We start from the raw sequence: 21,656 nt of genomic DNA, 5'->3' as shown, positions 1-21,656 counted from the left end.
ATTCTTTTTTTCCCACTATGGAAGTGAATGGGGCTCATGAATGGTTTGGTTACAAACAGTCCTCAAAATATCTACATGTGTGTTCATCAAAACAAAGAAATTTATACAGGTTTGTAACATCATGAGGGTGAGAAAAAGATAACAGAATTTTCATTTTTAGGTGAACTATCCCTTTAATAAATAAATTACACTCACTCCAATCATCTCTCTCTCCCTCTCTCCCCCCAATAGTTAATTCACTTCAAGATTTGTGGGATTCAATAATTTACGTTTTTTGATTGACGTGATTGATTGTTGTTGTTATTCTGTTGTTAAAAAGGAAGGATCTAATTTAAGGATGTGTTCATGTCCCATTAAAAGGGAATGCCTGTTCAAAAAATGCCATTTGGTTGCAAAGTAACCATTGTACTTTTTATACATACTTTTTCATGGTCTTCTTCCATGTTTGAGGCATATTGAAATTTTTCATGCTTTTATGTTGGCCTTATTTCAGTTACATTTACATCGTAGGCTTTGTAGTTTTGTATTTTTTCTTTGATGTTTTATTGTATTTACAACTCACCTGGATGTGGACACCTTTTAAAAATAAATGCATATAATAATTTTTTGTTGCAAATAAAACTCTCATAGTCCATAAATACTGTAGATTTAACTTTGTTTAATATATACATTTGGTTAAATCATCAAACATCTGTATGACTTGCCAGTGACTTGCTTGACTCAAGCTACGACTTGACTTGACTTGCTTGACTCTCACAAAAAATGACCCGGACTTGCTTGAGACTTGAAGGTTAAGACTTGAGACTTACTTGTGACTTGCACATGTGTGACTTACTCCCATCTATGTATTATATACATGTATAATAATAATAATAATAAAAATAAATACATTTAGAAAATTCCCAAAACTTCAGAAACTGGTAGGTCTTTAGACGGTTTAGAGTGATGATGTAGACCTTCCTTGTACCTTGAGATTATTTTAAATCAAGAATACACATAAATGTTTTGTACAATACCTTGTTGATGGTTGTCTGTTTTTTCTAAGTGTTGTAAAATGTTTCTTGTGTAATTTGGCCCATTTCATTAGCGTGGCATGTGATTATCTATGTGGTTAACTACCTGTAAACCCCCCCCACACACACACAAAAAAAAAAATAATAATAATATAATTAAATTAGATCATTTGCAATCAACGCTAAGCATCAGGAAGAAATTCAGGCTTCCACACAACACAATAAAACCAGTCATTAACAGTTTTTATTTCTTTTCTAATACAATTTAGTAACTCCAGTTATGAACAGAATACAATGTGCATGTAGTGAGTTGTGAATTGTGAGTAGTAGGTTTTATTAAAAAAACAACGTGTCACAGCTCCTTAACTTAGCTCACCATGCACATTTTGAATGAATGCTTGCTTAAAGTTTAAGCATTTCTTTAATGAGGTTTGACCTTTAGATAAAAATTCTAATGTTCCTTTCCTTTGATTTCAAACCTTATTCCTGGGAAACCCTGACAATGTGAACTGATTTTTTTTATCCAAAATGATTCCAATTTAAATATTGTCAAAATTGAGTAGTTCACTAACAGACTATGTACATAAAGTCAGTTAACGTGTTTAATATCCAGATTTGAAAAAATCAAGCAGTTCTGCATGAGGCCCAAACCCTGATTTGTAACAAAACACAGTCATGGAACAAAAAAAGAACCAACACCAACAGAAAATCAAATAATGTTTTATAAAACCAAACCAAACCATAAAATATACTGAAGATCTGCAAGCACATTCAGGAATTCAGGATGGGGTGTTAGATCATGACTCCAGAAAGAACAGTCCAGTCCAAAAAAAAATCAGTAGTTACATGATTGATGATTGATGTTTTTGTCGTTACGGTTAAGGGTTATTTTAGCCATGTCTGGATAAAGACAGTCTCAAGTCTACTTTACTTTTGGTTGCTCTTAAGTGTTTTTACTTGTAAACGATGATTTGGATGATATCGAGTCAATTAGCATTTACTATTTGGTGAGGATTCAGAGTACCGAGTGATAAAGATCTGATCTCGTCATCTTAACTGCTTAGACTTACATGGATGACCGGTGGAGTTGAGTGAAAGATCTGTTTAGCCAAGAAGCAAGTGCAGATCCGGGTTCTCCTCTGGTTATACGGGTAAGATCTATTGTGACTCCTGGGTGGTGACCAGGTTGGTATCCACGACTTTGCATCATGTCCAGAGAAGGTACCAAATTAGGACAGTAAGCCTAGATGGTTAGTGGGTGTGGCTGAAGGGTGTTATATGTGAATACGTCAAACATTGCTTAGATTCTGTAGCAATCAAATGTCTCATCTTTTAAAAATAATATGTAGACAACACTGAAGACCTGAACTGAAGAACCTTTAAGATTATTAGCAAGATTTATTAGTTCAACTCATAATGCTAATGCGCTCTGGATGCTTATTCGAGATGATTCATCTGTTCAATTAACGTTGTGAGAGAAAACAAAACCTCACAGCAGGATCAAGGCATATGTGTCTCATGTTACACTGATTTAATTAGAATCAAATACATTGTTGGAAAAAAAAGTTCCATAAAAACAACAACAAAAAAAACCTACACTGAAGAAGAAAATGTGTGTTAAACTGATTTAAACACTTTCAGCCCTGTGTGAAATTCCAAGGTTTTCAGCAAAACTTGCCAGTGGAGATGGGAACAGGCTTGAAATGACTTGCTTGTTCCCCGCTTGGTTACAGGTTACGTGTGGTTGTGTCAAGCTCTCAAGATATCGATGAGAACTCCTTCAATAGAACATCCTGACTCAGGGTGTTGAGAGAAACGTTCTTCCTCACGTTCAGACTGATGGAGCGTACCAACTCCTTGAAGAATGCTGTTTCTTTGGGCTGCTCCGAATAGCGCTCGAATTGGTCCAAACCATCCTGCAGCTTCAGAGTCAGAGTGTCGTAGTTGGAGCGTACCACTTCCAGCACCTGATCTTCTGACAGTTGTGATATGTGGTTAACGGCGGCGTATGACTCGATCTTCGGGTTGAAATGGTTGATGATGGCTCGGACGTTAACCAGCGCGTGCGTGACTTTGCTCGCCGGTTCCTTCCACTGGCCGACGTTGGTGGAGACTCTGAGCACCATGCAATACAGGTTATCAAATACCTGGTGCATGCGTATGATCTCGTAATACAGCTCATCATAACTGCTGGCAGTTGGCAGGAATGTGTCTCCATACGTAATGAACAAGTTGAAGAGATGGACAACTTGTAAAGCCAATTGGAAGATGTTGTGTTTGGACAACAAAGTGGTTTCGTTCGACAGCAGGAACTTCAGCAAGTTAATGAGGGCTGTCCAAAGTTCCCTCCAAGTGTAGTGCAGCCGAATCCTACACTTCTTCTGATAACAGATGAGCTTGTGAATGATCTGAACACACCGCATGTAGAGATCCATAGGAAAGTCCTTCATCATGTGAGTGACGATGAACTCGACCATCAGGTCCAAGACGGCGCAGGCGAGAGGTCGAGACGGGATGTTCTTGTCTGCCGCTTTCTTTCTGTGCCTCATTGGCATTCGGTGCAAGTTTACTCGAAAGTTCATGTTATCATCGTGGAGGAAGGCGCCAGCGTACTGGTCCTCGGCTATACACGTGAGGATGATGAGGCACAGTCGGGCGCTGTTGAGTCGGTGTTCGTCTTTGGTGTCTTGAATGACGATGGAGGAATATTTCAAAAACGTGATCAGCAGGTTGCTCGTTTGAAGGTTGGGGTCCAGCGGCAGCTCAGGGTTGTGCATCACATCCAAAGAAGGAGGGGTGGTACCAAGCGGGGTTGTAGGAGTAGTCGGGGTGGGCGTGATCGGCGTTGTCGCAATGTCAATCTCCGGATGACTTTGTGCGAGAACAGTAATGAAATTCCTGTTCAGGTGAACTGCTTCATAGAGCGCGAGCAGGATGGCTTCGTTAGTCTGCACCGACAGCTTCTCGTCGGCGTCAGCGATAAACATACTGCCTACCATGCTGGTTAGTGTGGAAAAAAATCCCCCGTGGTTGTCCTCCTCTTTATCTTTGTACTGCCTGTTGTATTCTGTAAGAGCCTGCTGGATAACCATTCCCATCCCAGCCAGAGTTGGTTCGTCATCCACTATGGATAACTTCACAATGTATGGATTCACAGATTCATACTTCCTGTAGTTCACCAAGAGAGCCAAGAGAACGACGGCATCGTAGCCGTGCTGCGTGCGGCTCGACACGTCAGACAAGATCTGTAGAATGGCCTCGAATATGCTGTTGATCATGACGTATTCCAGGATGGTATTCTGACTGATGTTGTCCGTCACTGTAACCAGACAGAGCAACAGCTTCAGGCACAGGCTCTTCAGGCTCTCTGAGCCGTCTCCACAGAGCAAACCGTCTAAGCTTTCCATGAGATCCTTCATCCTGATCTCAGCTTTGTCGAATCCCACCAGCATGTTAATGATATCGAAGCCGGTAGCCGATTTGTTTTTGTGATGAACACCTCTGAAGAGCGCACAAAGGGTCTGCAGAGCGTTTACTACTTTAATCTGGTGATCTTCTTCCAAAGCCTGGACGCAGTGATGGAACAGGCTGTTAATGTTCTCCTTAATCATCATCACTTCGTCTCCATCCAGAGCCTCCAGCTTGTTTTCTAGATATTCCAGGTTCACCTTCATTAAAAACAGCTCGTCCCAGAAGCGAGGGTTCGCCTTAGCAGGATCGACTTTAGTGAATATTTCATCGTACATCAACACCACCTTCTCCTTCAGCGGCTTTTTAGACGACGACGTCCTTTTTAACAGCCCGGCTTTCTTCTCCTGGGCCATTTTGCTCCTCCACACGTTCTCACACGCAGTTAAACTTGTTTACTCATGACTAGCTCTTTACTCGGACGCTAGCTTTTTTTTTTTGTCGCAGGCTTTTCACTTCCGGCGTCGGCAAACGGAAGGTTGTTTTTTCCTTCGCTTTGCGTGACGTCATCTTCCTGCGATTCTCTCCATTTCTGGAGGATTCAAAATGGCGGATTGATAATAACACACAGACGGTTTGTTATTATTTTTGTCGGTTGTCGATGGAACCTCTCGTGTAAGTTGCGCTAATAAACGTTCATGCTGTGCATCTGTCTATCTGTCTATTTACATACATACACGTATATTGTTGTTATCATCCTCGCTCGTGCGCATGTTGTCGGAAACATCAATCAAACGTAAGCTCGTGCGCATTACTGTCGCTAGCTAGCCGGCTAGCTTTATTAGCCTGTTAGCTACCTTTCTTATTGATCCAGAAAGTCGCTTTAATCCGCGCGCATGAGCGCCACAGGTTTTAAAATGATACTATAATAAACAAAACAGACGAAATACGAACCTTTTGGAGTTTATTCGTGGCTTCGGCGTCTTTAACTGAGGCAGTTAGCTAGTTAGCTTGCTAGCTAGCTAAGTAGCTAACGGGACTTCCAAGGGAATGAGCGGTTCGTTACAGCTCAGGTTTTATATTTATCTAGAGCTTTCTGTTGTTTATTAGACACTTGACGTGTGTATTATGGGTGCACGATTATCTCTTTTTACTCTTTTGTAATATTTTCATTAGTTTTCTTTAACAGCAGCTCCAAATTACCTACTTGTAATAAATTGGACCCTACAGAATTGATTATTTTCCCATGACAACATCCCATGTTTAGTATATAAGGGATGCACACGTTTTAATGTTGGAACGTGTTCTGTACTTTTTTATTGACCTTTATTTTGTTCTTGGAATAATTACGAAACGTCTGTTAAACCTTGCAGACTTTTGTCTTGTTGCTACGAGTGGAAATTTCTCCTAAGGGTGCACAAACATTTGCATTCGACTGTTTTACTAGAGACCGATTTAACTGTAAGACTTTTGTTCTTTTCAGTTACAGTCATTATGGCAGACAAAAAAAGCAAGTCTACAGGAGTAAAGAGGGTGCTGACCAAAAAAGAGCAGGAGGAGCTGAAGAAAAAGGTCGGCGTCTAACGAAACGCATGGTTGAACATCTACAGATGTAGATCGATACCTCGTTTATTCCTAGATTTAGAAGATTCATGCAGAATTCAGCTGACAAGTGTTCTGTTCATTCAGGAGGAAGAGAAGGCCGCTGAAGTGTTCGAGGAGTTCTTGGCATCTTTTGATGGCAGTGAGAAGAGCGGAGTGAAGACGTTTGTACGAGGAGGAATTGTGAACGCCACTAACGGTGAAGTACCACATTGTTCTGGAAATTGACATACACACCTTTCACTCTGACTGACAGGCACAGGACACACCTCTTGCACTGTGCCTGACACACAGGCCATGCCTCCTGCACTGTGACTGGCACACAGACCACGCCCCCTGCATTGTGCCTGGCACATAGACCACGCCCCCTGCACTGTGACTGACACACATGCCACACCTCCTACACTGTGACTGGCACACATGCCACACCTCCTACACTGTGACTGGCACACATGCCACACCTCCTACACTGTGACTAGCACACATGCCACACCTCCTACACTGTGACTGGCACACATGCCACACCTCCTACACTGTGACTGGCACACATGCCACACCTCCTATACTGTGACTGGCACACATGCCACACCTCCTACACTGTGACTGGCACACATGCCACACCTCCTACACTGTGACTGGCACACATGCCACACCTCCTACACTGTGACTGACACCCAGGCCACACCTCCTACACTGTGACTGACACCCAGGCCACACCTCCTACACTGTGACTGACACCCAGGCCACACCTCCTACACTGTGACTGGCACCCAGGCCGCGCCTCCTACACTGTGACTGGCACCCAGGCCACACCTCCTACACTGTGACTGACACACAGGCCACACCTCCTGCACTGTGACTGACACACAGGCCACACCTCCTACACTGTGACTGGCACACATGCCACACCTCCTACACTGTGACTAGCACACATGCCACACCTCCTACACTGTGACTGGCACCCAGGCCACACCTCCTACACTGTGACTGGCACCCAGGCCACACCTCCTACACTGTGACTGGCACACATGCCACGCCTCCTACACTGTGACTGACACACAGGCCACACCTCCTGCACTGTGACTGAACACAGGCCACACCTCCTACAAAGCATGTGTGCTGTGATTTATCTCTATGCCTTTCCTCTTTCCGCTACAGACGAAGAGGCAGCCGAGGTGAAGAAGAATAAACTCTACAGACCCTCCTCGAAATTCACTCCCGTGTCTCAGAATGTGTCACCATCGTCTACAGAATCTAAAAGATCTGTGAGTATCTGACTTTAAGGTCTGAAGCTCCCAGTTGCACATTGTAGCTGTTTTTGGAAATGAGAATGCAAATCAGAGAACAGGTATAACAGTTAGGGAAATCTGCTGAAATGCTGTGGGACATTGAGCTCCAGCCAAACACACCTGCATGTACAGTGTGAAATACATCACTGTTTTTATGGGATTTAGGCAGGATGTGTTTAGGTGTAACGTGTCCAACCCCGGTGATGTCACATCGTGTGTGTATATCATACTGTGAATTGTTCCATCACAGGTCGCTAAAAAGAAAACAGAAGAGAAGAAGAAGAGCAACCTGGAACTATTTAAGGAGGAGCTCAAGCAGTGAGTGATGAGCCGTAATTTTAAACACAAACACACACACACTCTCTCTCTTCTGTTTCCCCCAGAGCTTCTGACTTTTTTCCAGCCTGAACAAAGAACTTCTTTAATAAATCATTTAATGAATTTATTGTTAACTGAAAGGCAAGTGAGGTGCGGTTAGTTCTAAGAGAGCTGAAAAAACGAACAACCTGTCACATGTCTGTCCCGTGGACGTTGCTTTGTTGAGGATTGAAGTTCTAAACAAAACAGGGAAAAAAGGCAGATTTAAAAAACACTTCATTTTTCTTTGTAATTATATTTCGGATGATCCGAATGAATTTATTACGGTGATGTAATTCTTTTGAGTCTTTCTGTGTCTGATAGAATACAGGAGGAGAGAGAGGAGCGCTACAAAAGGAAGAAGAGCGACCCAGGAGGAGCGCACACAGATGTGGACCTACCACTAACACGGCGCTCAAGTGAGACCCCACACACACACACACACACACACTTTCTCTCACTTGCTTTTAGCGCTTTAGTTTAATAATTTTTGTGTGTTATATATGTTTTTATATAACATGGTGCTACTGACTAATGTTAATAAATAACTACTGATTACCAGAGATACTAATTACCAGAGATAATCTGGAAGAAATAATCTGATCAAGAGATTAATATTTCATGTGTATTTCCTGACCATAATATTATAAGTAGTGGTTTATAACATCATTCTTATATTTTTATTATTATAAAAAAAAAAAGTCAAGTTTGGTACATGACTTTTCTTCATGATAATATAATAAATAAAACAGACGAAATACGAACCATTTAGAGTTCATTCGTGGCTTCAGCGTCTTTAACTGAGGCAGTTAGCTAGTTAGCTTGCTAGCTAACGGGACTTCCAAGGGAATGAGCGGTTCGTTACAGCTCAGGTTTTATATTTATTTAGAGCTTTCTGTTGTTTACTAGAGGCCCGATGTATGTATTATGGGTGCACGATTATCTCTTTTTACTCTTTTGTAATATTTTCATTAGTTTTCTTTAACAGAAGCTCCAAGTTTTGTACATGGCTTTTCATCATCAGCTCAAGTTTTATTAATGCAACAGACTTCAAGTTGGTATGTAAAAAGACTTTCTGTTTTTTTGTGTTTTTTCTCCCCCCATCCGTTTTCTTGGCAGTATTTGACGATGATCCCACGGTGCCCACTACGACTAACCTTTATATCGGCTGCATCAACCCCAAGGTAGGCACAACCTGCACATCACTGATCCCCGAATAACGAGGGTAGGGTGAGTTACGGATGCCTCAAGTCCCTGTGTAAGTCCCTGAGAAAGTCTATAATATAAACCTGTGATTTACAGAATGGGGAATGAGCTTTGATGTGTGCTGTGGATTGTGTAGATGACGGAGGAGATGCTGTGTAAGGAGTTCGGGAAGTACGGTCCGTTAGCCAGCGTTAAGATCATGTGGCCTCGGACGGAGGAAGAGAGGACGCGAGTGACCAACCGTGGCTTTGTGGCCTTTATGACACGGAAGGATGCAGAAAGGGCGCTGGCCGCTTTAGATGGTAACAAGATTTACAATTCATTTTACTGAGAATCTGTTCAGCCTGAAACCAGACCCGTTTACTCAGATGAGGTCAATCAGCCATGACGCCGTCGTTAAGTTCGTATGTTGAAATAAGGGACGCTCTGAATGGGTGTGTCTTCATGTCCAGGTCTTACATTGTTGGCTCCGTAGATGGAGGTCTTTAAAAAGAAGGACAGAAGAAGAGATGGTTAATGAGGAGCTCTTAATGCTCAGTACGGCAGCTCTTATCACATCCTACCTCTCAGTGCAGGACAGAAGTGTGGGGCCACCTAGTTGTTTCTGCTCGCTGACCAGTCTGGATTTTATATAGTTATGGACCACTTTGCTTCAGAATTTATAGTGAAACATATAAACATTCAGGTGGCTGTGGTGTGGACAGACGTTACAAGGCCTGAGTTCACCAGCTATCGTTAACTAACCCTCTTATGATCATAAGCTCATTCTCTTTGTCTCTGATTTTGCCTGCAGGGAAAACGGTGATGGGTTTTGAGATGAAGTTGGGCTGGGGGAAGGCTGTGAGAATCCCGCCTCAGCCCCTGTACACTCCTGTAGGAGTGCTGAAGCCCACGGCTCCGCCTCCTCCCTCAGGCCTGCCCTTCAACGCCCAGCCCCGCGACCGCTTCCGCAACGACTTCTCCAAATCGCGCAGCCGCACGTCCGACGACTTCTACAAGGTAACAAAAACTGCGGTCGCCGCTCAGGGGCGTGGCACCAATCATGCCACGCCCCTTGTTCTATTGAGTGCTTGATAAAGCTTTCATAAGCAGTAGTGTCAGAAGTAGGACAGATTTATTCAAGGCTGTTTTTAAATGCAGTCGTAGGTTCGTAGTCATAAGTGATCTTGGAGTCTGTATTGTAGAAACCCGGTGTAGGTAGGATGCAGTTTTTATTTTTAATGATAACAAAACAAAGAACTACAAATAAATAAATAAATAAATAATAATACAAATGTATCCATAAGTTAAAATCCTATTAGACACCCTGTACATTTTTACTTAATTATCCCTGTATTAGGGATTTATTTTATTTATTTATGTTTCCCTCTCATTGGTCCAGCTCACTTGTCCTTGGGTAAGTGGTATTAACTCTTCTTCACCTACATAATAAGTCTAACATGATGGATATGATTAGGATTAGGCCAGTGAGGATGTGTTGCAGTGTTGTGTATGGTTTGATTATTTAACCAGCATAAACTTACGTTATTGTTTGTATCTTCATCACGTGGTTTGACGTCACGAACAGACTCTGTACGACGCCATAGTGACAGTGGTTATCCCATCAGAAAGGTACACGCTCTTTATCCATTTAATATCACAGCATGACTCAGAAAAAAAACAACCACACACACACACACACACACTCACACTCACCCCACAACACTTACACACACCCACACTTAGACCAGAACAATACTCCCACATGGCAATGACTAACATTAAAGGTAGTACATGGTCTTTAATGAATGACTGTAATTACTGTTATAGAGCTGCAGTGCAAACAAAACACACAACGAAAGTGGAGTCAGGCGTATTGTAGACGCTGTGTGGATGAAACACGTTAGAGAGGACTGTACACTGTACGGTGATCCGCACACACAGCAAAATCAGCCTCGTAACAGACACCTCGAAATTACAGTTAACAGATAATCAGCTGCCAAATTCAGACCTTCTGCGTCAGTTCTCACTCAAGAAACGTCACTCAAAAAAAGTCGAGGTTTAAATTTGGTACAATTGACCATTTTTTTTTCGACTCTCTGATAATAACGGACACCCTGTAAACCACACCCTCTTTCTATTCTTTCTTTTTCTTATTTTTTTTTTCCTCCTTCTCGCTTTAATATTATATATTATTATAATTATTATTATTATTATTATTATTATTATTATTACTGTTTCTATGCTAAAAATATCCCGGCTGTGTTTGTTTCATCTCTCAACACATTTGGCAATATTTAAAATAACCGATATGATGATACAAGACAATTATTAGAACTGTCAAGTAAAGTATTGTGCATTGCTTTACCTCCTGGAAAGAGGTGTGTTTCTTGCATAAAACCGCAGACCGAATGGTCTTTTTTTTTTTTTTTTTTTTTGTCGAGAGCCTCCGAGTAATCCAGGCTTTTTACAAACCATCTTAAACTTAACTTAAAGATCTATTAGTCAGTATTAGTCTAACAAACGGAAATGACGTTCGTGGTGCTCGGGGGTGAGACAGAGCTGACATATCTATAGAGGACCGGATGAAGGAGGGAGGGGGGGGAGGAGTGTACACTCATTCATGCTCTCATATCCTTTGTCTTTTGTGCGGCCCAGGAACCTGCTGTGCCTCATCCACAGGATGATTGAGTTTGTGGTGAGAGAAGGTCCCATGTTCGAGGCCATCATCATGAGCCGAGAGAAGAACAACCCAGACTTCAGGTGCGTGGGAGTCGGAGCTTGAGCTCCGTTCTGTTAGTCACACTCTTGGTATATTCTTATTAAAATGTTGGTGAAAATGTATCATTAAATGCAAAGTCATTATGTGACACAAACTGATTTTTTCTAAGCAGGCAGAATTTAGGGCGAAGCGTCGCGTATTTCAGTCGCTGCTCGTCTGGGGGACACTAAAGTAATTGTTCAGCTGAAGTCTAGATGAATGAGATGTTGTGATTTGTTTAGTCACACGGTGTTCTGTTCATTTCACAGATTTCTGTTTGATAATAAGTGTCAGGAGCATGTGTACTACAGATGGAAGCTCTTCTCTATACTGCAGGTACACACACACACACACACACACACACACAAAATCTACCTCATTTCTTTTTCATGAGATTGAAACCCCTCTCTCTCTCTCGCTCTCTTCCTCTGTCATTGTATTCACACTTTCTTTTTCACCACCCCTTTATGCTTCTCTCTCTTTTTTCAATTATCTGTCTCCCTCTATCTTTGTTTCTTGTCCCTTACATGTCTTTCACTGCACCTCTCTCTCTCTCTCTCTCTCAGGGTGAAAATCCGAGCGAGTGGAAGACGTCGATGTTCCGAATGTTCCGGGGCGGCTCTCTTTGGAGGCCCCCTGTCCTCAATCCCTATCTCCACGGAGACGAGGAGCCTGAGGACGACCCCGTCCCTTTCCAGGAGGAGGAGCTAAAGAAAGGGCAGCTCAAACCTGAGTATGTGTTACATCATCACACCTGAATCATGAACGCTGTGTGAAACGGATCGAGGTGTTGGAGGAAGATTGATATGAGTGTGTGTGTGTGTGTCAGGCACAGGGAGCAGTTAGAGGTGCTACTGAGGGGTTTAACCCCCCGTAGGGTGGAGATCGGTGATGCCATGCTCTTCTGTCTGGAGAGAGCAGAGGCTGCAGAGGAGGTGGTGTCCTGCATCGCTGAGTCACTCTCTATGATACAGACGCCACTGCAGAAGAAGGTACACACACACACACACACACACATTTGTGTATTGATTATACATCAGATCAAGATCCACACAAGCAGCTCACAAACATCTGATTACTTTTGAATGCTTTAACACTAACAGTTATTTTCTGACTAGAAACAGGACTATTTGAAGTACTCAGTACTTTAGAGTAGCAGTATAAAGATCCTCAGAAAGAACGCACACATCTTTCCCTGTAAAGTGACTCGAGAGTTCGTATTTCCTTTAAATCTAACGTTAAATTAATTAGTTGTTTTGCCGTGCAGGTTGCGAGGCTTTACCTGGTGTCAGACATCCTGTACAACTCCAGTGCCAAAGTCTCGAACGCATCCTACTACCGTAAATAGTAAGACCCACCTCTTAATCTGTCATGCTTCATACAACCATCTACGCTTCCGTACGTGTTCGAATAAACGCCGTGTCTCGTCCATGTGCAGCTTCGAGTCGAAGCTGCCGCAGATCTTCAGCGACATGGGCGAGGCGTACCGGAACATCCAGGCCAGGCTGCAGGCCGAGCAGTTCAAGGTGAATGCAGAAACACAAAGAAACCTTCGTTTTAAACTCTTCTCGTTTGTTCACCAGCTGTTGTCCTTTTCTCTCTTTCTCCAGCAAAGGATCATGGTTTGCTTTCGTGCCTGGGAGGACTGGGCCATCTACCCAGAATCCTTTCTGATCCAGCTGCAAAACATCTTCCTGGGACTCATGAAACCAGGAGAGGAGCTGCCCGAAAGGACAGAGGTGACCTACGAGCTCGAGATCGCTGGCACTTGTGTTCTCCTTAAACGTTTATATGTACACCAATCTGGACCAAGTAGATTAGTGTAAACTTTGTGCATCACAACGTTATTGTTACAAATGGCTTCTGCGTAATTTAGTCCTGTCTCTTATAGGCTGCCTCTCCGGATCTGGACGGCACTCCGTTGGACGGCGTTCCTCTGGACGGGGCGGAACTGGACGGGACGCCGCTAGACGACCTGGACGGATCTCCCTTGGCCTGGGAGCCGTCGTCCATCGACGGCGTCCCCGTGGACGATATCGACGGCGTCCCATTGGGGCCTGTGCTGGACGACATTGACGGCGTGCCACGTGAGTGCGACAGGAAACACTCAGCGTTCAGACGTAATGAGCAAACTGACAATTCCTACTTACTGCGGTCAAATCTGAGGTGAAACCTACACGATGCAGATCCACTGCTGACTGAAACGAACGTTTAACATCCTGTTATGGAGACGAGCATCATCGAAACGTGAAATAAAAAAAATAGTTTTATTGCACCAGATTTAATCGATTATTAATTATAGCACAAATAATGGAATTTTCCTTCCTTCGTTTCCAAAAAGCTAAATGTTTGCTAAAGGTGGGAAACTTTCCCTCCCTCCCGCTCTCTCTCGCCCTCTTTCAGTGGACGAAGGCTTGGACAAGACGTTACCGAGCATTGCCTTGTCTAAGTGGGAGCGTGTGGATGACGTGGAACAGTCAGGTAACTATAAACTCTCTGCACACTGTCATCATCATCATCATCATCATCGTCGTCATCTCTTTACCGCTCAGTTTTGACTCCCCTTTTTGATCCCGCAGCTAAATCCAACTCCGAGGATGAGATGATTATGAGGTAAACGTCGGTTTCGTATCTTTACCTTGACACTCCTGCTCCTCCACTGCTATCACTTCTTTTAATCTGTTAACCTCCCGCAGCGGCTCGAAGGAGAACGAAGCCGACTCGGACGACGACAGCAGCAGCGACGATGCGGCGAGCCCCAGCAGGTTCGAGGGGGCGGAGTTTAAAAGCAGCCTGCGCAACTTCGAGATGTCGGAGAGCAAGCGGAGCCGACTCAGAGAGCTGGAGGTGAGACGCTGAAATACCAGTAGGCAGCGGAGCAGGAATAGTGAATGTGTGCATTATGTGAACTCTGTGTGTGTGTGTGTGTGTGTGTGTGTGTGTGTGTGTGTGTGTGTCAGGTGAAGGTTATGAAGTTTCAGGATGAGTTGGAGTCGGGGAAAAGGCAGAAGAAATCCAACATGAGCCTTCAACAGCAAGTTCAACACTACAGAAACAAACTGCTACAGAAGGTACACACATGTATACACACACACACACACACACACACACACACACACACAGCGCTTTATCTATATTTTTTCTTTGCGGAACATTTCTTCACTTGTGGTAATTGTTTTTCATTTAAACCAATTCTCCAGCTGTTCATTTCTGACTGCGGTTCAGCTGTTGCTCGGTTTTTACAGCGACTTCCGGAAGTTTCTCAACTTTCCTTTGTGAAAATCATCTTTTCCTGCAGGAGTTCGATAAGGACGAAGTGGAAAAGTGGGAGAAGTCGTCAAGCAAACAGAAAGACAAGGCGAAGAAGGACGAGCGGCGCGAACGAGCGGAGGACAAGAGCAAAGGAAAAGAGAGGGATAGAGAACGGGACAAGGAGAGGGATCGAGAGAGGAGCAAGAAGAGCGAGGACAGAGAGAGGAGCAGGGGACGGAGCGGGGAAGGGGAAGAGAAGACAGAGAGGTACACACACACACACACACACACACACACACACACACAGCAGATGTTATTAATGCTGGAGCCACAGCTGTTGGAATTCTTCATTTTGATTGGCCAGATGTTTTATAATCTTAACGTTAAACTCGACTGCGTTTCATCACGACGTCACCGATCGATTATTTTCCTGTAACAGCACCACACGCTTATGATACGTCATATATTCTAACACACATGCGTATCGTGAGATGAAGCCCAATATAAACATCTCCTTCTGTGTCTGCGCCTTTAGGACGAGGTCCCGTTCTCCACGGAAGTCCAAGCGTTCCCGGTCCCCGTCTCCACAGCGCAGGTCCAGGCGCTCCTCGTCCCGATCTCCGCACCGCTCGCACAAGAAATCCAAGAAGAGTAAACACTGACCTCTGAGACCTCGTGTTTCTCAAGCAGCTTGAGGGACTGCACACGTGAACTGCTCACCACACACACACACACACACACTCTGTATAACGCTTCTCAACTGGACTAGGCCCAGGAGCTACTGTCTGTCTGTCTCCCAGAATCCTCCTCTTCGTGGCTGCTCTGATTCTAGGCGTTGGCCGATTGTTTTTTTTTTTTTTTTTTGTAACATGAAGTCGAATCATTTATTTGTACAGGTGTCTTAGTTTTGTTCTTTTAAGGAACGCCCCTCTGTAAAGATTTACGACGATTGTTCGCACAGTCTTTACAAATAAACATCTCTTGGTGGTAAATGTGATTCAGACCGTGTGGATTCCATCTCGCTGTAGAATAAAAACCCCCAGACTTCTACACGACCCCTCATCAGAAACTTCAGACATAATGAATATGCAAATCGGAAACGCCCGTGACCCTCTATGCTCCGCCCACTTCCACTGGTAGACTGGAGGAGTAACAATTTGAGTAACTATTGATTTTATTTGTCTATAGGAATTTTTTCATTCCATGTAATTCGGTAATGACGTGGTGTCGGTGGAGGGCGGAGTCACGGAGTCGTTTCGGCGTCGTTTCGTAAACGAGCGCTCGATCAAACATGACCCAATAAACCACAGAAACTCTGACCAGGATAAAGCTGTTACAGAAGACTGGAGGAAGAAGAAGAAGAAAAAAGACAATAGCTCATTTGCCCAAGATTTCCTCATTGTCCATGAAATCCTTTATACTTTATTCTTTCATGAATCCTTTAAAAAAAAATAACAAAGTGGTTCGATTTATTTTTTTCTTTGTTTTTTTTTTTTTTTTGTACAAGCAAACAGTAACACTGATAAACACCCAAAACTGAAAGTGTGTGAAAAGCTCAAAACAGAATGAAGAGGAAGCGAATAGGAACTGGTGTGTGTGTGTGTGTGTGTGTGCTGCTAGCTTACATCACTGATCAGATATGAAACTGTAATGTAGGATACGTGGCTTAAACTTAACATTTAACACACAGTGTAAAACCGCAGCAGAAAGAAAACCTGTTTTCGTGTTTAGGGAAGAAAAATTCGATTTTTGTCCATTTGATCAAAAAAATCGTACATTCTCTCTTTGTAACGACGTCTGAACCGTTTTTCTGGTCAGGTGGAGGAGATAAACGACGTTTTGTACCCGTAACCATGGAAACAAACCAACAACCATCGCCGAACTTAACTGCAAATCGGGAACAAAAAAAAAAAAAAACGACTGCGACTCAGCAGTCATCCAGACCAAAGAAAAACACTGCAGCACCTCTGGACCTCGTTCACGTCTATATAACTAGCGCGCTAGCTATGACTAATCCCAAACCTTCTACGCAGATGTTCTACAGCAGGCATCTGCACGTAGCATCTTGTTCGTTTAGACTGATTTCCATCGGCAAATTACTCGAGATTTATTAAAGCTTGTTAATTTCACCAGATTGTTGACCGTTAACGCTTCATATTTATGACTTTGGAGGGAAAAGTTCCAAAGCAAACAGCAAATAGAAAGGTTTGTGTGTTAAACTGCTGCATTGGCTGAGCTGCATTAGTGGAAAAGTGAGTACATGCCCACTGGAGTTGTGGATAAACGCAAATCTGCTGTACCGTGAACCCGCCTGCTGATTTCCAACGAAACGGCGTTAATAATGAAATTGTTCCTGTACGAGTTAAAAATCGGCGCCGAAAATCTTTGTAAACGTAGCACGAGTTTCTAGTTCCCTGTACACACTTTATTAAAAGCTTGATAACTGAGGCCTGTTGTGTGTCATGGTGCTGTGGGTCAGTTAGATCTCATCCCCATTGCACTGAGAACATTCTGGATTTTTTTTCCTCAAAACCAACCTCGTTTTGTAAATTACCGCCGTCTGTCGAAAGAAAAGAAGAAGAAGAAAAAAAAAAAAAAAGACGGAAGATAAAACGGAGTGCGTCGTGATCTGGAACCGTTCCTCGATTTTCATCCTTTTCCCCCCATCAAAGTCCTGCAACATCTCCACTTCCTGGGTCCCTGTTCCCTGCAGAGAGGGCGGGGCATAGCGATGACCCCCGCTTCACCCTCTCAGAGCACTCGCCAGAAGCCGATCGGTAGACGAAGGAGGAGCTGTGGGTGGGGTTTATAGCCCTCTGATTAAAGACATACGATAAAGTGATACTAGTGGAATCATCTGTTTTTAAAACAAAGCTGCTTTTTTTTTTGTTTGTTTGTTTTTTTGTTTTTAATAAACAGTCTGTCGGATTAAAAGCGCTCAGTATTTTTTCACGTTGACGAACACTTTGATGGCGCCTGTGAAGTCGGCAGAGAGGAGAACTTCCGTGTGATCTGTTTTTAAAGCTCCTAGAAGGAAAGAGAAAGAGTTGCGGTAAACTTTTATTATGGTAACAACGGCAGTGCGACGCAAGTAACCATGGTTACAATCGTTACCTGATGGGATGGGCTCCGATTCGTCGGAGACGTCGCTTTTGCATTCTGTGTCGGGTTTCTCCGCCCCCGGCTCCGGAGGCACGATCAGATCCGGGTGCGGGGCAAAGATGGCCGACGTCACGACTGCGTTATGGGCTGTGAGACAAAACGTTAAACGGGACGTCTATTAGACTAATGTTGAATATTACCAGATAACAGCTCTGTTGGATATTTGTTCTATCCTTGCCCATGACCACAGCTTTACCTTTAATTCCTTCCCAGAAGTCATTGCGGTCCCTTCGTACAGAGGTGAATTTGCTCAGGTCGTGGTACGTGCTCCAGATGTACACGTATTTATCCTCGGAGCCGCTCACGATGAACGAGTAATCGTGACTGACAGCGAAAATGATTCGAATCAATACACTGACATTGATATTTTTGATAGAACTCACGAGACTTTAACTCATCTGTATCTCATCACATCATCAACGTTTCAGCTCCTCACCTGAAGCTAGCTTTGATCTGACTGCTGCTGTTCACGTAGCCTTTGTACTTCATGGACAGCGAAAGGTCTCTCAGGTCATACAGACGAATGCGCGAGTCGTTTGATGTCACCAGGATCTGTTGGGGTGAAAAGAAAAACGTCGTCTCGGTCACTACACACACACACACACAGCAGTATAAAATGTGTGTGTACTGTGCATGTTTAAGACTGCCGTGGTACCTTGTTCTCTCCAGGCAGAGGCTCAATGCCGGTAATTTTGCGGCCCACGCGGTTCCTACCCCTGGTGGAGCGCACGTGGATCTGCGTGTGGTACTTAAGGCGCTGCCGTATAAACAAACACAAAGGAGAAAAAAAATGAAACAAAGCCAAATCGCTTTAGTATTCCAGGCATATGCTCATCACATGGCATGTAGCTGTTATCAGTGTAAACAGCTCACGGCCCTGAAACACACACACACCTGTAACAAAATGTATAACGGGACATCCGTGACGTGGGCTGGGAAATGTTCTCTCTAGAACACGTGTCTCAGTGTATTATTATGCTAACTTAATGTCCAATAGCATGTGCACCCTGACCATCACACCCATGTGTAGTTCTTCCCCAAACTGTTTAAGATCCCTGTTCAAACCCTGCACTAGCATGACAACGTCCCTGTGCACAAATCACAGCAGCTCCATACTCTGACTCAACGCTACTGAACACCTTTGGGATGAACTAAAACTCATCTCCTGAGTCTTCTTGACATCTCGACATCAGTGTCTGATCTCGCTAATGCTCTTGTGGCTGAATGAAGAAAAATCCCCACGGCTGCGCTCCAAAATCTAGCGGACAGCCTTATAAAAGCAATAAAGTTCACCAAGCAGATATACAGTAGGTGTGATGGTCAGGGGTGCACAAACTTTAGCCCATACAGTGTTGTGCCTACTAAAGTGAAACACACAAACACCTCGGTGTCGTAGAATATGCAGCGTCCGTCGTAGGTGCCGATGACGGCGTATTTGCCGTTCTGGCAGAAGTTAGCGGCGGTGATGAGGCGCGTCTGGCCGTCCACCTCGTTCCACAGAGCCACCTTCTTATCCGGGATGTTCCACAGACGCAGCTTACCGTCCAGAGAGCCGCTCAGGAAATAGCGGTCGTCCTACTCAACAGAGACACAGACACACGTTACAGACAGTCGCTTACTCGCGTGGTCGCGGACGTCAGAACCGGACACACACTCACTCTGGGATGGAAGGCGATCGCTGTGACGAAGTCGATGTGCTGGAAACAGCAGAGGCACTCTCGCCTCGATATGTGCCACAAACGCACCGTCTTATCCATGGACGACGACAACAGGAAGTAGTTCTGTGAAGACAGGAAGCTGTTGATCAGAAGTGATTATCGAATGTAAACTAACTCAGCTCTACAGAACATTCTCCTACGGGGTTGGGAAACATTTTGATAATTACTAGTTTGTGTTTATGGGCTATGAATAATTGTGAGCAATCAGTGATACGATCAGAGTCTGGATTGTTTCCAGTTTTCACTGCGTTTCTACTCCTAAGAAGAATGAATGAATGAATGAAACTAAAATAACAACCAGGAGAAAATGGAGCTGTTGTCAGATCCTCACCTTAGACCAGGAGAGATCGAGAAGGTCAGCTGTGTGGCCTTTATACTTGCAGAAGGGAATCTGCCTGAAGGGAACGTTTCTGTCCTCGAGGTCCGAGTCCTCCGCTGCTGCTCCCGCCAGCTGACACGCAGGAAAGAGAGATCGTCTATGTTTAGGTTTACATTTACGCTCGTTTAGATCGACTCACTTATGGGAAAAGAATCCATTTATTTCCAGTGTATATAACTACAGGGACAAGCATCTGATTCATTAAAGATTCGGCCAATTTTTAGATAAACCCCTGAGTTTGTTGCTTTATATGTGCTTGTAAGGCTGTGTGTGTGTGTGTGTGTGAGATCTTACCCCTCCTTCAGTGTCAGACTTGGATGAGCACAGACTCTCTTGAGAAGGCGAAGGTGACACACGACCTGCAGCAATAGGGTAGAACATGCTATACAGTACAGAATAAAACACACCGTGTTGTGCAGTTATAGTAAATAAATCAACAACAAAAAGGTGAGATGATGCAGAGTTTCTTCTGATCACTGAACAATTTATTGTCTTTTAACAAAACTTCACCCTGAAGTGATTTAGTACTTTTAAAGTGCAGCAATTTGGCAGTTAGTGAGACACACACTCACACTCACTCACACACTCACTCACACACTCACTCACACACTCATTCACACACTCATTCACACACTCATTCACACACTCATTCACACACTCATTCACACACTCATTCACACACTCACTCACTCACACACACACTCACTCACACACACACACTCACTCACACACACACTCACTCACACACACACTCACTCACACACACACACACACACACTCACACACACTCACTCACACACACACTCACTCACACACACACTCACACACACACACACACACTCACACACACACACACACACACTCACTCACACACACACTCACACACTCACACACACACTCACTCACACACACACTCACACACTCACACTCACTCACACACTCACTCACACACTCACACACTCACTCACTCACACACTCACTCACACACTCACTCACTCACACACTCACTCACACACTCACTCACACACTCACTCACACACTCACTCACACACTCACTCACACACTCACACACTCACTCACACACTCACTCACACACTCACTCACACACTCACTCACTCACTCACACACTCACTCACACACTCACTCACACACTCACTCACACACTCACTCACACACTCACTCACACACACACTCACTCACACACTCACTCACACACTCACTCACACACTCACTCACTCACACACTCACTCACTCACACACTCACTCACACACTCACTCACACACTCACTCACACACTCACTCACTCACACACTCACTCACACACTCACTCACACACTCACTCACACACACACTCACACACACACTCACTCACACACTCACACACACACTCACTCACAATCTGAAGACCCTGCATGCTTAGTTTTTGATCAAAATGTATTTAACCCTTTTGTCCATTAGGTGGCGTAGTTTCCCTACTTTTTTGGCCATATCTTTATCTGTGTTTCAGCTAAAGGAATGTTTTTTTTTGGG

At 43.9% G+C, this 21,656-nt stretch overlaps 3 protein-coding genes across 5 annotated transcripts in view; 1 reads left to right on the top strand and 2 right to left on the bottom strand.

Annotated features, from left to right (window-relative positions):
* Nucleotides 1-1,235: 1,235 nt before the first annotated feature.
* Nucleotides 1,236-4,954, bottom strand: LOC132841174 (armadillo-like helical domain-containing protein 3). Its single transcript, XM_060863415.1, has one exon. The coding sequence runs from the start codon at nt 4,835-4,837 to the stop codon at nt 2,771-2,773; it is 2,067 nt and encodes a 688-aa protein (XP_060719398.1). The 5' UTR covers nt 4,838-4,954; the 3' UTR covers nt 1,236-2,770.
* Nucleotides 4,955-4,973: 19 nt separating this feature from the next.
* Nucleotides 4,974-15,859, top strand: zgc:163098 (uncharacterized protein LOC100037380 homolog). Of its 3 annotated transcripts, none has more exons than XM_060863395.1 (25): nt 4,974-5,096; nt 5,905-5,993; nt 6,111-6,222; nt 7,182-7,288; nt 7,563-7,630; nt 7,994-8,088; nt 8,789-8,853; nt 9,012-9,177; nt 9,669-9,874; nt 10,257-10,271; nt 10,443-10,486; nt 11,513-11,617; nt 11,885-11,951; nt 12,182-12,348; nt 12,445-12,607; nt 12,883-12,962; nt 13,054-13,141; nt 13,226-13,354; nt 13,507-13,702; nt 14,019-14,096; nt 14,195-14,228; nt 14,312-14,462; nt 14,576-14,686; nt 14,914-15,134; nt 15,403-15,859. In XM_060863395.1, the coding sequence occupies exons 2-25, from the start codon at nt 5,916-5,918 to the stop codon at nt 15,527-15,529; spliced, it is 2,673 nt and encodes an 890-aa protein (XP_060719378.1). In that variant the 5' UTR covers nt 4,974-5,096; nt 5,905-5,915; the 3' UTR covers nt 15,530-15,859. The 3 variants fall into 3 exon arrangements, with proteins under 3 accessions (XP_060719378.1, XP_060719375.1, XP_060719376.1); XM_060863392.1 differs by lacking the exon at nt 4,974-5,096 and adding an exon at nt 5,160-5,217; XM_060863393.1 differs by lacking the exons at nt 4,974-5,096; nt 10,257-10,271 and adding an exon at nt 5,161-5,217.
* A 404-nt stretch (nt 15,860-16,263) lies between these two features.
* Nucleotides 16,264-21,656, bottom strand: part of wdr44 (WD repeat domain 44) — a 12,674-nt gene continuing 7,281 nt past the window's right edge. The window contains exons 11-19 of the mRNA XM_060863399.1: nt 20,421-20,485; nt 20,079-20,198; nt 19,688-19,810; nt 19,413-19,604; nt 18,685-18,786; nt 18,466-18,581; nt 18,226-18,353; nt 17,982-18,116; nt 16,264-17,894 (exon numbers count right to left, since the gene is read on the bottom strand). Of these exons, the coding sequence (XP_060719382.1) occupies nt 17,806-17,894; nt 17,982-18,116; nt 18,226-18,353; nt 18,466-18,581; nt 18,685-18,786; nt 19,413-19,604; nt 19,688-19,810; nt 20,079-20,198; nt 20,421-20,485 (1,070 nt within the window). The 3' untranslated portion in view covers nt 16,264-17,805. The remainder of the gene's footprint in view (nt 17,895-17,981; nt 18,117-18,225; nt 18,354-18,465; nt 18,582-18,684; nt 18,787-19,412; nt 19,605-19,687; nt 19,811-20,078; nt 20,199-20,420; nt 20,486-21,656) is intronic.

This window comes from Tachysurus vachellii, chromosome 26 (genome assembly GCF_030014155.1).
Source record: "Tachysurus vachellii isolate PV-2020 chromosome 26, HZAU_Pvac_v1, whole genome shotgun sequence".
In the NCBI taxonomy this organism is placed as follows: domain Eukaryota; kingdom Metazoa; phylum Chordata; class Actinopteri; order Siluriformes; family Bagridae; genus Tachysurus; species Tachysurus vachellii.
Note: the sequence above shows the minus strand (reverse complement) of the source record. Positions and strands in the feature narration are given on the sequence as shown.